Source organism: Mchenga conophoros, linkage group LG18, assembly GCF_057382185.1.
Source record: "Mchenga conophoros isolate Kocher_MC1m ecotype Shallow Benthic linkage group LG18, M_conophoros_male_GT1.1, whole genome shotgun sequence".
NCBI classification, from domain to species: domain Eukaryota; kingdom Metazoa; phylum Chordata; class Actinopteri; order Cichliformes; family Cichlidae; genus Mchenga; species Mchenga conophoros.
In genome coordinates this window covers 34,236,049-34,251,571 of record NC_140543.1, presented here as the reverse complement: position 1 = coordinate 34,251,571, position 15,523 = coordinate 34,236,049, and the positions used below count along the sequence as shown (strand labels likewise).

General features: G+C 41.0%; 1 protein-coding gene across 2 annotated transcripts; it reads left to right on the top strand.

Moving 5' to 3' along the window:
* The first annotated feature begins 515 nt into the window (after nucleotides 1-515).
* On the top strand, nucleotides 516-14,525 carry LOC146554245 (cysteine-rich secretory protein LCCL domain-containing 1-like). 2 transcript variants are annotated; one of them, XM_085253750.1, is made up of 15 exons: nucleotides 516-737; nucleotides 1,096-1,393; nucleotides 7,879-7,997; nucleotides 8,487-8,619; nucleotides 8,969-9,084; nucleotides 9,449-9,549; nucleotides 11,346-11,513; nucleotides 11,597-11,657; nucleotides 11,772-11,838; nucleotides 11,924-12,054; nucleotides 12,170-12,213; nucleotides 12,297-12,369; nucleotides 12,622-12,691; nucleotides 12,975-13,108; nucleotides 13,230-14,525. In XM_085253750.1, the coding sequence occupies exons 2-15, from the start codon at nucleotides 1,127-1,129 to the stop codon at nucleotides 13,279-13,281; spliced, it is 1,536 nt and encodes a 511-aa protein (XP_085109876.1). In that variant the 5' UTR covers nucleotides 516-737; nucleotides 1,096-1,126; the 3' UTR covers nucleotides 13,282-14,525. The 2 variants fall into 2 exon arrangements, with proteins under 2 accessions (XP_085109876.1, XP_085109874.1); XM_085253748.1 differs by having other exon boundaries at nucleotides 516-754.
* The last annotated feature ends 998 nt before the right edge of the window (nucleotides 14,526-15,523 follow it).

Below are 15,523 nucleotides of genomic sequence, written 5' to 3'. Positions count from 1 at the left end.
GCTTTTATGGTCGTGTCGCAGGGGAATAGAGGCCACCCTGCTGGCTGCTACTGCCGATGCCGTTCTTAAACATAGCAGTGAAGCCTCCCGCTCAAACACCGCTCAATTCAAAGTTTATGCAGAGTGCACATAATCAGCATCTGTTTTTCTTTGCTGGACACAGATACAAAGGATGGTCGGTATCTTCTTATATAGGAAGCCATGACTGAAAATCCTTAAATGCCTCACAGCACACTTTTACCACATGATAATTATTGTTTTTCATCGATACAGTTTCAAAATGTGCATAACATGTGAGTGGGCCGTTCTCCTAACGTCCTTCGTGTCACCTTCACGTCACTGCTGATACGATCAGGTGCCTCCTCAAATAGATCGTTCCTGGAGTTCCAGCACGCCCCTGCCGGCGTGTGGATGTGCAAGTGAGGGTCTGTGTGAGTGTGAGCGAGTGGGTGCGCAGAGGCGTGGTCCGTTGCGTTGCACGTTGCTAAGAGCAAATTTGGCATATAAGCGCAAAATGCGCAGCAGTCCGGTGCAGCCCGCTGCTAACGGTATCCAACAGGTAGCTGAACACACTTGTGAGCTCTCTGTCCTGAGTGGATGTTGCAGAGCTGTAGACCGGACTGCTTGCGCTCAGTCCGTGTGATGGATGGATTTAAAGGCTCCTTGGATTGGAAAACTGTCATTATCCAGTGAACGACAGACGGCTTAACTCTAGGAATATTACACCTGGGAGAAAGGTTGGCGCAATTTAGAGGTACACTGGCACTACACTTAGCTATTTTAAAAAAACACTTTTTATTTATATTCCCATGGCAGAGAATACCTAGAGAATATGTGTTTATTATTCTTTAGTACTTCTCTTCTTATGTTAAAATATGTTATCTAAATAAACAGTTAATATTTTTTTCTTTTTGGGTATATTAGCACATGCAGTAGTACTGTAGCTTTTTAGTAATGGCAATCCCATTAATAAGTAAAGGAATGTTATTAATAGGAGCTGTGATATAAGAGCTAAAACAAACATTTTGATTGAGCCCTCAGGCTTTGCTCTCACAGTCTGAGGCAGGCTAATAACCTGCACTGTCTGTCCTGCAGTATTCCTCGCAGCATCAGTGTTTTCCCCATCATGAGGAGGTCTATTGTTTTCCCTGGCTTGCTGAGAGTAGCGATCTTGTTCCTTTGCCTGAACACGACCATCCAGGCCCTGGCCCTCACCAACTCCACCCGGCTCGAGTCCATCCTGAACAAGTATACAAACAAAGATGAGGAGTGGTGGAGGGCCAAGCCTAGAGGGAGGAGGGCCATCAGCGAGGGAGACATGCACCTCATCCTGGACCTGCACAACAAACTGCGGGGTCAGGTCTACCCTCCTGCTTCCAACATGGAGTACATGGTGAGCACCGAGCACACAGCTATCTGTAGGCCAAGTGCACTGTGGAATATTTAACAGTTCTTTCTACTGCTTAAAAGGATAAATAGTACTAATATTAATTACACTTTGAAGTTAGAACTCTATCATGAATATGGGGTCGTGATTAAATTTAGTACTGATAACAAGCATGCTGTCCCTCCTTACAGTAATCGCTAATGAAAGAAATGTGGTTACGTTTTGGATTTGTAAATGTGTCAATATGCTGTGTGATGTATGACAGGACATTAAGGTAGACTGCAATTAAACTTTTCATTGTTGCTTTTCTGAAGCTAAAAACTCCATAGCTCTATAGCTTACGTTTATAGCTTGATAGTCTATGTAGATTTATTTCTTACCTTCTTGATAAGTGCAGTGGTTCAGTTCAATTTTATTTAAATCCCAACAACAGTTGCCTCAAGGCTCTTTTTATTGTAAGGTAGACCCTGCAATAATGCATACAGAAAAAACCCTAACAATGAGCCCCTATGAGCAAGCACTTTGGCGACAGTGGGAAGGAAAAACTCCTGTTTAACAGGAAGAAACCTCCAGCAGAACCAGGCTCAGGAGGCGCAGCCATCTGCTGCGACCGGTTGAGAGAAGACAGGATGAAGACCCTCTGTGGAAGAGAGGCAGAGATTAATAACACCTAATGATTAAATGCAGAGGGCTGTAGTGGTGATTATCTCTATCTGTTAAGTATTAAGGCTTTGTTGACCTTTCAGATAGCTTCCTACTTGTCTGAAAGGTCAGCTTTCAGCTAGTTTTAATCACTTAACTGTACAACATAACTGTTCAACCTGATATGATGGCATGTAATAGACGCACCAGTCCACCATGTAGATTTCATGCTTTGGCTCTCCAAAACATGAAATGAATGCAGAAGTTGCAGTAACAGCAGGGGGAGATATTTTATTTCAAGCCAACACGAAAATAATCATCATTTACATTTATATGTATATAATATATGTTAGCCTCCCAGCTTTATAGTAAGGACTCATACATTTGTTACTCAGTACCAACTTTGTGGCTTTAAATATTTTATCTCTCCCTGCTGGTAATGCAATTTCTGCATGCATGTATATTTCACATTTTGAAGAAGCAAAGTGTGAAATGGACACAGTGGATTGGCATGTCTATTATACGTTTTGCCGTGATACCGAGTCGAAGTGTTTTTGGTCTTCATAGTCTATAAGTTTTCTTTGTCTTTCCCATAAGTCTCTGACAAATGATATGGATTACTTTTACTAACATCCACTTCTAGAATTCTGTGCATCAGTTTTGTTGAGTGATATTCTTGTACAGATTTGCAGGTATGTGGGTATGTGTGATGCACCTGTACAGTTAGTCTGTGGATGGACATCACTAAGCAAGCTTGCTTAAGTTACATATAGTCTGTATTTACAAGTAGCACACCGTATAAATGATGCATCTTTATAGAATAGATTAGAAGCAAGGTCTCTTTCCAGCTATTCTTTCTAGTTACACTAAAGTGTTTTTCATAAAAAGGCACTTTCCTGACTCTGCCAGCTAAAGACATCAGATTAGGGAATGAAAGAGAGAAAACGAGCTTTGCAGGCCAAAGCCACCGTCTGGCTTGCTCCACCTCCTGTCTCCTGTTTGCCCGCCCTTGCTGACCCTGGCCCAGGTCCAGCTCTCACCCCCGCAGTGTTTTCCTGCCCTCTACCTCAACTATCCTGCCCTCCCTCCCTCCTCTTCCTACTGAGCCTCTCCTTGCTCTATCCCTCCATTTCTCCTCTTGCTGAGTCTTTTTCTCAGTCCTACTCACTTGATCGTCAGCCTCACAAGTTCTCTCTCAGGCTTTTCTTTAGCATCCTCCACTCTGTCTCACAAACTCATCACCTCCTCTTTCTTTCATCGCACCTCACGCAATCCCAAGCCAGTATTAGTTTTTATTTGAGCCTTCGCATATCTCATAGTGCACGGTGGTGCCAGTGTACACTATTTTGCCAAAAGTATTTAGTCATCCGTCTTCACACGCTTTCGAAGGGTTAAGGTTAGGGTTTAATATCATGTCGGCCCACCCTTTGCAGCTATAAATGCTTCAAATCTTCTTGGAAGGCTTCATCTCAAAGGTGTTGAGGTCAAAATTCTGTGCAGGCCAGTCAGGTTCTTCCACACCAAGCCCACTCCTCCATGTCTTTATGGACCTTGTTTTGTGCACTGGTGTGCAGTCATGTTGGAACAGGACAGGGTCATCCCCAAGCTGTTCCCATGAAGCTAGGAGCAAAACGTCTTGGTACGCTGAAGCATTAAGAGTTTCTTCAAGGAGGTGAGCCCACCTTCTGAAAAACAACCCCACACCATAATCCCTGTCCACCAAACTCTCCACTTGACTCAGCTCGCTTAGCCAAGTATTGTCTCCTAGCAACCGCCAAACTGAGACTCATCCATCAAATTGCCAAATGGAAGAGCATGTTTTGCCACTCCAGAGAACAAGCTTCCACTGCTCTACAGTCCAGTAGCGACATGCTTTACATCACTGCATCAAACACTTTGTATTGTGCTTGGTCATGTCAGGCTTGGACGCTGCTACTTGGTCATGGTGACCCATTCCATGAAGCTCTCCGTGCACTGTTGGTGAGTTAATCTGAAGGCCACGTTAAGTTTGGAGGCCTGTGGCGATTGACTGCAGAACGTTGGTGACCCCTGCACACTGTGCCTCAACATCCACTGGACCTGCTCTGTGTCTTTTAGTTGGCCTACCACTTAGAGAGTGACTGGAATATCTGAATTCAGTGAATGTGATGAGTGAAAGGAAACTTTTGGCGATACAGTGAATGTTTTACGTGGACTAATCCAATGTTTCTTTAGCAGTGGATATTGTTACTTGTGGTGATGTCGTTGTAAGAAAGAGGACTGATAAAAGCCAAGTATTTAGTTTTTCAACTGCAGGATTTTGGTGCTTTTTTGAAACTTCCTAAACGTTCCCCCAATCAAAGAGACTTTATATAGTAGGTTGTATAACAAGCATACTGCTACGCATACCTTTAAATAGAAAAGGATCTATTTTTGTTTTCTTCTTCAGTAATATTCTCTGCAGCAGTATTCTTTCTCCCAAATGTACTGCTGTAAGAATGCAGATCTTGCACTTGCACTCTGTTGCAGAGGTGGTGCTGGCCAATGTCTGGAAATGGGGCTGTAGCTGAGAAGCTTAATGCTCTTTGGAATGCAAAAGAAGACTGCTCATTTTTACGGTGACCTTTCTCCAAAGGCCAGCAGTCTATCTTCTCCTCTGCTGGATAATCAAGGGGGGAAAATAACAAATGGGGAGAATAATGAAGCGACACAGACCATTACTCTCTGCAGCAGAAAACAGAAAAGGTTGAGATTTGTGCGTTGTTGATGTCTAAGATCAATGCAGGGCAGAAGTGCCTGATAGTCAAAATTTCCCAGACCTCCTACAGCTTGTCTGATTCAGTGTTATGTGTTTGTTAACCATTAAATAAAAGTATTTATTTTTTAGGTTTAAATGATCTAAGTACCTTATTTCCATCTGTGCACTGTGGCTGTGAGAAGACAACAATGTGGCACTGGCAGCCAAATACGTGCAGACTGCATTCTGCTGTTACATTAATGGTACAGATGAAAAAAGTCGTGGAACCCTTACACCTCACTGAAACAATGCTCTATTTTTCTAAAATCCTTGCAGTATAAAGCTTGTCTATCAGAGCTGCGTGCCTGTGCTGTTCCACACATGTGTATGGAACAAAGAAGTTTCATCTACAAAACTCAACAATATTGGTCCTCCTTACAAGAAGTGATAAACAAGAGAAAAGCTCCTTAATGGGGACAGAAGGATAGTTCAAATAGTGCAAAGAGTATGAAGGGAAACATTAAAGCATGTACAAGTTTGAGATCAAGATACAACAGTATCTGAGCACACCATATGTTGCTCTCTCTTAAATCATCAAATTAAACTAAATGAAGCATTGTGGGATCATTTTGACGGAACAAAAGGTAGACAACCTTCAAAGAAGAGCTTTATAACCTCCTTCAAGCCTAGTAAACTATTCCAAAAACTATTTGAAGGAATTACAAGAAGAGCTTTGAAGCTGTGTTAAAGAATAAAAGGGCAAACCTAATATTTATTTTTCAAGTTTGTAAAATTCTGAAAAGCCAGTCAAATGAAGATTCTTGCCTTATATATTGTATTTTTATTTGTTTTTGCACATTTCAATAAATCACTGGGTTTATCCCCGGGGCCTACTCAGGACATGGAGAGATTATATTTGTCAGCTGGCTTGCAAACGATTAGGTTTCCCACCCCTCCACCCCCATTATATCTGCAGGAGGTGGCCAGGTTAGGGAAGTGTGGGCTTCTCTGCTGGTTGGCTGGGTGGATAGATGGTGCTGCATCTATCTCTCATTTTCTAGTTAAAAAAACAAAACGAGGTGGCTAACGACTTTTGTGCATTATTCCATATCATGTCTTATCACACATTACTGCAACATGCTCTCAACATGGAGTTTTAATATTGTATGAATACAATATGAATACTTAATTTGAACTGAAAATACATGAGAATTCTAACATTTACAGCATCATGTTAAGAAAACTTTGAAAACGATGCCACACAGGTAATATTAAAGAATTCTCTATGTTGTATATCTATCAGCCAAAGCTGGACTGTGGCCAAAAATCTCCAGTCCAAATATCACTTTTCCACTCAGGCATGAACAACAACTAGCACTACAGTGTGCAACAGTGTGTTAGCCTTAGTCTAAACATATGGAACGTATTATGGTGGTCAAAGCAGTTACAACTCAACACTTAAACATTATCCTATTAGTTTTGACGCGCGATAGCTCTAATGCAACTAAACAGTATGCCAGCAGACTGCACACTGCACCTATTCTTCTCCCTCCCCAACAGAGTCAACAGTAAATTAACTTTGCCGCGACATTAAAATTGCGCAGCCCCCAGTCTGCTCTCTTTAAAATAAGAGGTATGGGAGTAAGTTTCAGGTATTTTCAGCTGATTTTCTTAAGCTTCTCTGGAAAAGATGGCATCAGTCCTTAAAACAAAAAGTCTCTGTGCTCCTGTGTTTGTTAGTTACTTTCTTTTTTGGGGGGGTCTTTGCTTTTTCTAACTCTCAGATTGTTTTATGAGGCCAGAACTTACTGGAAACAAGCTGAAACAACTGCACTGAATAGTAGCACAAAGCTGTCAGTTGATGTGGTGGTCTCTCATGTGTGTGTCTGTGTGTGTTAGAGAGTGTATAGGCCTCGTTTTGACCATATGGTGTCAAATTTGCAAGAGGCATGCATACAGCCACAGTGCTTTCAAGTAAAGACCAGGTCAATGTTTGAGGTGAAATGAAATAACACTTCACATGAAGTTTGTGTGGTTAATTTTAGATCTTTTTTTTTATGGCAGCCTCAAATCTCAAAAAATGGGCCCTTTTGGAAAGTGTAAATCATTTAATGCAATGATTTACAAATGTCATAAAGCCATATTTTATTCACAATTGAGCATAGAAAACATATCAAATGGTTGAACCGAAGAAAGAAGTATTTGATCATTTTTAATTTGATAACAGCAACATATCTCCAAAAAGTGGGACAGGTCAAGAAAAGGCTGGAAAATGTAAGTGGTACTTAAGAAAACTGCTGGAGAACATTGTGTAACTAATTATGTCATGAAACTGCTGTGTGGCAAGCAGTGTGTCCACCCAAATGAAAGACTTGGAAGGCAGGAATGAATTAAAAAAGCAGCTTTACTGCTCTTACGTGCAAGGCTACATAGTATTCCTGACTGCAGAGCAGGACCAGGGACACAGATAACTAGAAAACATGAATCAGGGAAACATACAGCCAGAATGCAAGAGTAGAATCAGGACAATAAAAGTCGAGACGAAACGGGTGGGAAACACAGCAGAAACAAATCAGGACTAACAAGAGAGGGGAAGGCAGACAAGAGACTATCAAAATAAAACAGGAAATACAATTAACTCTGAGACAGAATTAAACGTGCAAACTTGACAAACACTAAAGACGGACACAGAGACAAGACTGGAGGAAGAGAAGGGAACACAAAAGGGAACTTAGAAACATGTCATCAACAAAACAAGGGGCGAAAGGCATGAAATAACAAAAAGTCATAAATACAGAGACTTTAAAATCAAACCACTAACAGGAGACTATAAACCCAGAACAAATCAAATCCCCCCCAAAATGTAAATCCATGTAAATTAGGCTGCAGGAAATGGAAAACCTCTGTGGTCAGATGAAACACATATTACGTTATTTCTTTCAAATCATAATAGCAATAAAATATTAGCGGCCCTAACTTTAAAAGGAAAACTTCTAAGTACATTTTTTTCAAATGCAGTAACGTTTTTATCCAACAACCTGTGTGTGTGTGTGTGTGTGTGTGTGTGTGTGTGTGTGTGTGTGTGTGTGTGTTTCTTGAAATCTTTGTGGTGAAAAATGCGTGTGCTCCTCAGGTATGGGATTACGAGTTGGAGAGAAGTGCAGAGCACTGGGCTCACACCTGCAGATGGGAACATGGACCGAGTCACATGCTGACACAAATAGGCCAAAACCTCGGAGCACACTGGGGCAGGTGCGTGCAGGGAAGTGTAGCAATTAAAATATTCTGTCCTTTCTGTGTCACATGTTTGACAGCTCTGAACTAACGCATCTTTGTCTCCAATACAGTGTATTTAAAGTTAAATGTACACTTTTAAATGCAGTTTAACAGCTCACATCTTAACCCTCCAGTGCTAAAAAGTGGTAAAGTAGAGTCAGTTCTGTCTTGACATCTGTAAACAATTTCCTACTCAGTTTATTCAGTCATTTATTTTGTGTCATAATGAGTAAAAATTGAAATCTGTTTGTAAACCTCTGTAAATTTTATTTAAGACAGGAGGATGTTCGTTAGCTAATGACTTGGGATTGACCAGCTTTAAGCCAATCAGGTGGTTTCAGTCAGACCCCCAATGTCAAACCAAGAAATCTTTCATCTCAAGTTCAGAACAGACTTCAGGAGTGGATGATGTGACAGTAGCTTCATCCATCTATTATACTTTTAACACTTTTTCTATCACATCAGGGACCGGCCCCCAACCTACCATGTCCAGGCCTGGTATGATGAGGTGAGGTATTATAGCTATCCCTACGCCCAGGAGTGCAACCCACACTGTCCATTCAGGTGTTCGGGACCTGTTTGTACTCATTATACTCAGGTAATTGTCTTAGAAGTTATACAGTCACTAGTGATCATATGTTTCTTTTATTTAACAAAATCATATTTACTGGTATATAAATATCTGGGATATCAAAAGTTCTTCTATTTAATTGCAATTACAATTTGAGGAATGAGCTAAATTTAACCAAGAAAATTTGTGCAACTAGGTTGTTTATTTGCTTTAAAATGAATATTTATTGATAACTACTCACAAAACTGAGTAAAATATGACATTATATAACTGTGAATGCATACTACAACCCATAATTACCACTGCCTTTTCTGTTACATGATACAACTCTGTTCACATCGTCTGTTTTTGTGTGTGTGTTTTGTTTTTTGTTTAGTTGGTGTGGGCGACCAGTAATCGCATTGGCTGTGCCATCAACGTGTGTTACAACATGAATGTGTGGGGAATGATCTGGGCCAAAGCAGTCTATCTGGTCTGCAACTACTCCCCGCCGTAAGTTTTCACCCAGGACATGAACACATTAGAAAATGTTTCCATGCTGCTTCAGTGAAAGAAGAGAGGAGTCAGAGGTAAACATCATCATTTGTAATGAGTGAGTCGCTCACGACACAGGTCTGTCATCAGCAATCACAAAAATGATTAAGCAATAACAGAAATTTACAAAGGCCAGAAGGCATGCAGTTACTTTATTAGATTTTTGTTCCTACTGCGTACATATTTTAATTTCTTTACATGGAAGAAAAGCTAAGAAATATACAACAAAAGGTTCTGCACTTCCTGGCAGGTTACAACTGTGATAAAAAAAAACAGTATTATCATTTCTTTTGTTTGTTTTCTTGTTTGTTTGTTTTTCCAGAGGCAACTGGTGGGGTCATGCTCCATACAAATATGGGACTCCCTGCTCTGCTTGTCCAGCGAGCTATGGTGGGGGATGCAGGGACAACCTCTGCTATAAACGTGGGTTATTGCCTATTTATTTTTGTACATAACTCATGTGTTATTCACATGTTTATTATTATCTTTATTGTATTTTAGTCATTTATATCACTGTGGAGGTTTCCCATGATTTTGACCATTTATACTGAGCCAATGTATGTTTGCACAGTTAAATCAAGAAGAACTAGATAGGTAGATTAGAGATTAGATAAAACTTTATTAATCCCTCGGGTGGGTTCCTCCGGGAAATTCGGTTTCCAATAGCACAGCACCGACAGAAGTTACAGAATGTGAGCAGAAATATACCATATATACACACATATATAAATATAGAGCATACAAAAGGGATAAATAGAATAAATGGGAATAAGAATACAAGGGAATTGCACATTTCAAGTATTGTGAGTCTATTGCACCGTTGGATGTGAACAAAAAGTATTGCACAGTGAAGAGGCACTACAGCTTAGTTGTCCCCCCCTCCTTTGTCCTCCTGTTTCCCCTCCCTCTCCCCTCCAGAGAGGAGTTAAACAGTCTGATGGCGTGTGGGACAAAGGAGTTTTTAAGTCTGTTAGTTCTTGTCTTGGGGAGAAGCAACCTGTCACTGAACAGACTCTTCTGGTTGTTAATGGCCGTGTGCAGAGGATGCCTGGCATTGTCCATAATGTCCATCAGTTTCTTTAATGTCCTTTTCTCTGCCACTGTCACCAGAGTGTCCAGCTTCATGCCGACCACAGAGCTAGCCCTCCTGATCAGTTTCTCCAGCCTGGATGAGTCCTTCTTTGCTGTGCTGCTCCCCCAGCACACCACAGCATAGAAAAGTACTCCAGCAACCACCGACTGGTAAAACATCCTCAGGAGCTTCCTGCAGATGTTAAAAGACCTCAGCCTCCTGAGGAAGTACAGTCGGCTTTGGGCTTTTTTATACAGGTGCTCTGTGTTGCATGACCAGTCCAGTTTATTGTCCACCCACAGCCCGAGGTACTTGTACTTGTTGACCACCTCCACCTCCTCCCCCTCTATCTGAACCGGCAGTGGACCTTCTCTGGACCCCCCGAAATCCACAACCAGTTCCTTAGTCTTTGAGGTGTTGAGTTGCAGGTGGTTTGTGTGACTCCATGCGACAAAGTTCCTCACCAGACTTCTGTACTCCTCTTCCTGATCATCCCAGATACACCCCATGATGGCCGTGTCATCTGCAAACTTCTGAATGTGGCATAATTCAGAGTTGTAGCAGAAGTCAGAGGTGTACAGGGTGAAGAGAAGAGGGGACAGCACAGTTCCCTGTGGTGCTCCTGTGCTGCTGACCACAGTGTCAGACGTGATGTCCTTCAGCCTGACGTACTGTGGTCTGTCGGTGAGGTAGTCGGAGATCCAAGCCACCAGGCAGGGGTCCACCTCCATCCTGTTTAGATTCTCCTGGAGCAGACAGGGCCAGATGGTATTAAAGGCACTGGAAAAGTCAAGAAACAGGATCCTGACCGTGCCTTTTCCTGTCCTGGGCATGTTGTACCTGTGGTCGGAGGAGGTTGAGGAAGAGCCGCTCTAGAATCTTCATAAGATGTGACGTCAGTGCCACCGGTTGGAAGTCATTCAGCTCATCGGGCCGGTTCCTTTTGGGAAGATGTCTTCTATAGGGCGGGCACTCTCCCCAGTCGCAGACTGAGATTGAAGACTCGTTGTAGCGGCTCCTCAAGTTCAGCAGCACACGCCTTTAGCATCCTAGGACATCCTACTACTACTAATACAATCAGAAAAGTGCACAGAAAAATTTATTCAGCTCCTAAAAATTGAATAACTGCAACGGACTGTGTTTTCAGACGGAGGTGTTGACAGGCGTCCGGCTCCTGAGATTGAGGAGACCAATTACATTGAACCCGAACCAGAACCAGTAAGAGACGGAGAGCCCCAACCCAGGGCCCAGGCACCAAGCACCTCGCCCAGTGACAACCTGGAAAGAGACATGGTTGTCAGCACAGAGCAGATGTGTAAGGATGAACTCCTATTACTATAGCTCCCTGAGTAACAGATATGAATACAATATTAATACTGACGAGTTTGTGTACTTAAGGCCAACAGGTGGACTGTGAGACCAAGCTGAGGGATCAGTGCAAGGGAACAACCTGTAACAGGTAGAAGATGATGTGTATAGATGAACTTATTATCATTAACACAGATGATTAGTAGAAACAGACTTGGCTTCAGTACCACTATGATCTTCACTTTACTGTGGTTTCTGTCCATAGATATGAGTGCCCACCCGGTTGCCTTGAAAGGCCTGGAAAAGTAGTTGGGACTGGATACTATGATATGGTAAAAACTCACAAGTAACAGCACTCGATGTATTCTTTCATTTATTATTATTTTGTATAAACCAATCTTTGCGTGATTGATCCAGCAATCCAGTGTGTGTGGAGCTGCGCTACACTTTGGTGTTATTGACAATGATGGAGGATGGATCGATGTGACCAGACTGGGCAGAAAACAACATTTCACCAAGTCATACAAGAATGGTATTCAATCCATTGGGTATGACTCGGCCTCTGTATTTGTGTCTATTTATTAAGCTTCATACTTTGGCTGTTTAATTGTGATGGATGGCTATAATACATCAGGCTTACTGCCATTTTTGTCAACTTTACAGGAAAAACAGAAGTGCAAATTCTTTTAAAGTTGAGTCTGTGCCTGGTAAGAAGTTCATTTCTCATAGCCACAGAAATACTGTAGCATATTTGTTTTGCTGTGCTTCATCAGCTGTTTTTTTTTCCCAGTCAAGGCAGTAAGATGTGATACCACTGTGGCGCTTTTCTGTCCTTTCAAGAAACCTGTACGACACTGTCCCAGGTAACGTGTGTTGATTACAGCTATGACCTTTATGACCACCAAAGGTAAAAGTGGTGTCACTACTGTCTGTATACATACATTTTTGTGCATCTTTGAATTTCTGTCTTAACAACTGGTGCGTACTTTATCATTTATAGTTTTCTTCCTCTTTTCTTTTCTTTTCAAAAACTGGTTTAAATTTGAGCTGATTAGTCAAGTTTTGTCTGGAAACAACGGGCTCTTTGACCTTACCTTAGCTCTGGCTTTTCCCAGGTTGTATTGTCCTAGGAACTGTTTGCGTGAGAGCCAAGCACGAGTTATTGGGACAAAATACTACTCAGATGTAAGTTTTTGCATTATTGTCCTCACTTTGGGTAACAATAGTAATTTGTTACTTAACTTATAAGATAAACCAGAAGACTTCACACTCAGATATCAAATGCATTGCATCTGTAAGGCCTGAAGTTAATGCAGCCTTAATTACTGTTGCAATTCAAACCTCTGCTCAGTTTTTAACAACACAAGCAGCTGCATTTGATAATGTGAACACACAGAGTGCCACAGTATAATGCTGATAGGTTAGAGGTGCTTTTCTGCCTAACGACTCATTGTCTTGGCCCATCCAGAAGTCGAGTATCTGCAGAGCGGCCATTCACGCTGGAGTGATCAAGAACGAGTCAGGAGGTTACCTTGATGTGATGCCAGTGGACAAGAAGAGGCATTATAGCGGCAGCTATCAGAATGGCATCACCTCAGAAAGGTAACATCTCATGCAAGCGTGGAATTTTATTGTGCGTATTTGATTGGCATGTAGAGAGATGTTTTGTTTTAAAGGTCCATGCTTTTCATGTAACGTGTCCTTTTTGCTTTTCCTCTTCCAGCCTAACAAACCCCACAGGAGGAAAAGCCTTCAGAGTGTTTGCAGTCATCTGAAAACCACTCAAAAGACAAAGTACCCTCAAATCCAGCTTCATCCACTTCAAATCCAGCAAACCTACTCATTATCAATTTACAACCTATAATTATGTACATTCCTACAGTGAGCACATCAGTGTTACTGATACTGTCACTAAAAGTGTAACTCAAGGCTTTGCTTCTATCTTTGGCCATGACTGAATCACTGTCCAGTAATAATGTAGCAAAGGATGTTTGGCAAATGATGTCTTCTGTCTCATATCTTTCCCTGAACATCTTGAGCTGACCATAGACATGATACCACGACAAGCTGCTTTTAGCTTTCAAAGCTGTGTTTAAAGCATCAGATTTATTACCTTTCCAGCAGCTTGACATTTTAAAAAGACTAAAATCAGCTGTGTTTGCTGACTAATTTAAAAAGCGCACGCATCACATCTATATAGGAAAAAGGAAGGTAAAACACTGTTTCAATTTAGTCAGTCCTAGGTGTGTCTATGGAGGAACAAATTGGCCATATTAACATAATATAAGATAATGAAGTATAAAATGACAAAAGAAAATCCAAAACATATATATGTTATTACACATACTGTCTACAAATCTTAAATACAGAGTCCTTCAAATATGCAAAGTGGGTTCCTCATGGCATAAATGTATCAGTTTATCACAATGCTGAAGTCATATTGTCGGTTTAACATGCACAGAAAGGAATTTTAAATAATGATACAATTTTGAATTAACATCAGAGAATCGTAGAGTTTACATAAAGACACAATACTTTGAGAGTCATTCATCACTGGCACAGAAATTATTATTCGTTTCGGTTTTCTGATACGTCTGGTTGGGGTCTCCAAATATTCTGTCTGGTTATAGTGTTAATATACACACTTAACATGGATATTACATATTTTTGTATATAATGTTGTAAATAATACTGAAAACACGCTTGCTATTCTCCTCTTTTTAATGTACAATTTAACAGCCATGCAAGTCAATGCACAGTAATTGCCACAACAGCTTCTGTATGCAGAACATGCATCTGCCCCTCAAGCTTTTATATTCGCCATAGAGTGAATATGTTGATATGACTGTAAATATTGTATGTGTGCATGTGTAACAGATATTTTTATATTTTATTCTGCATTCCTAGCTCTTGGTTTTGTCTTGTTTTTTACATTTTTATAAGTGGACCTGGCTGGCCAGGAATGCGCATGGCATAATCTTAATTCCCAAAAATTCTTAAAAAGTATTAAAAATGTACAAAAGTATATATTGTGTCATTCTCTGACTTTATTAGACACTTTTGTGCTTAAAAAACATTCAGCTTCAATGACTCAGCAACCTTGTAGTGTGTAAATCCTGCTAACCCCAAGTTAAATCTGCTCCTGGGTTTACATTGTATTACATTACACATGTTTTCAGTTCTTGCGCACATATGGTTGTGAACATGTGGCTGAGTGGCCACATTATTTTAATATCAGTCCCTTCAGCTTCCAGATAGCCTGAGGAATGCAGGCATTAACATTTCAACATCATCTCAAATTCAGCTGCTGAGAAAACTTGAGAGAAGTTTCTTTCTCGCAAATTGTGGGTGTTTCCGGGTACTGAAGGGAACACGGAGGAAGAGAAAAGTGCTTGTTTCAGTTCCAGCCAGTAGATCTTATCCACCGGCTGGCTTATACGTGTTTTAAACATAAGAAAAGCACTTACTGAAATACAGAATTAACAACAACCTGTCAATCTGACAGGTTTTGGTGAAAGAGGGTGTGTGCAAAAAAGAATAAACCCATAAAATATTATTTTTGTTGATACTTGAAATTGTTTTGTGTGGTTTTTTTTAAGTTAATTTTGGATTCATTTGAAGAATGAAAAGAGAAATCAAAAATATCCCATTTCCAAATGCCACAGAGGAAGTCTGGCATTTAGCTCGTGTTAAAGGTTTTATCTTTCGCTCGCGGTTCTTTATCACTTCTGGTTTTTAGAGTGTTTGATCTCAGCTCTGTGATGTCAATGTACTCAGGCCCCCTCGCTGTGCTAGCAGCCACATGCACAAAGACCAACTTTGTGTTTTGTTGATCTCGATCGGTTCACTTCCCAGAGTGCATTTCCGCTCCTTCCTCTGGACTGGCGCTGGGTTTTAAGGCTCTAAAGCAACCTCTTAAAACTCCTAAAAAGCAACACACACTGCACTCATATAGACAAAGATGCACAATTATATGAGGAAAACACGCAAAACACTGCTTTACAACAAAAGTTTTAA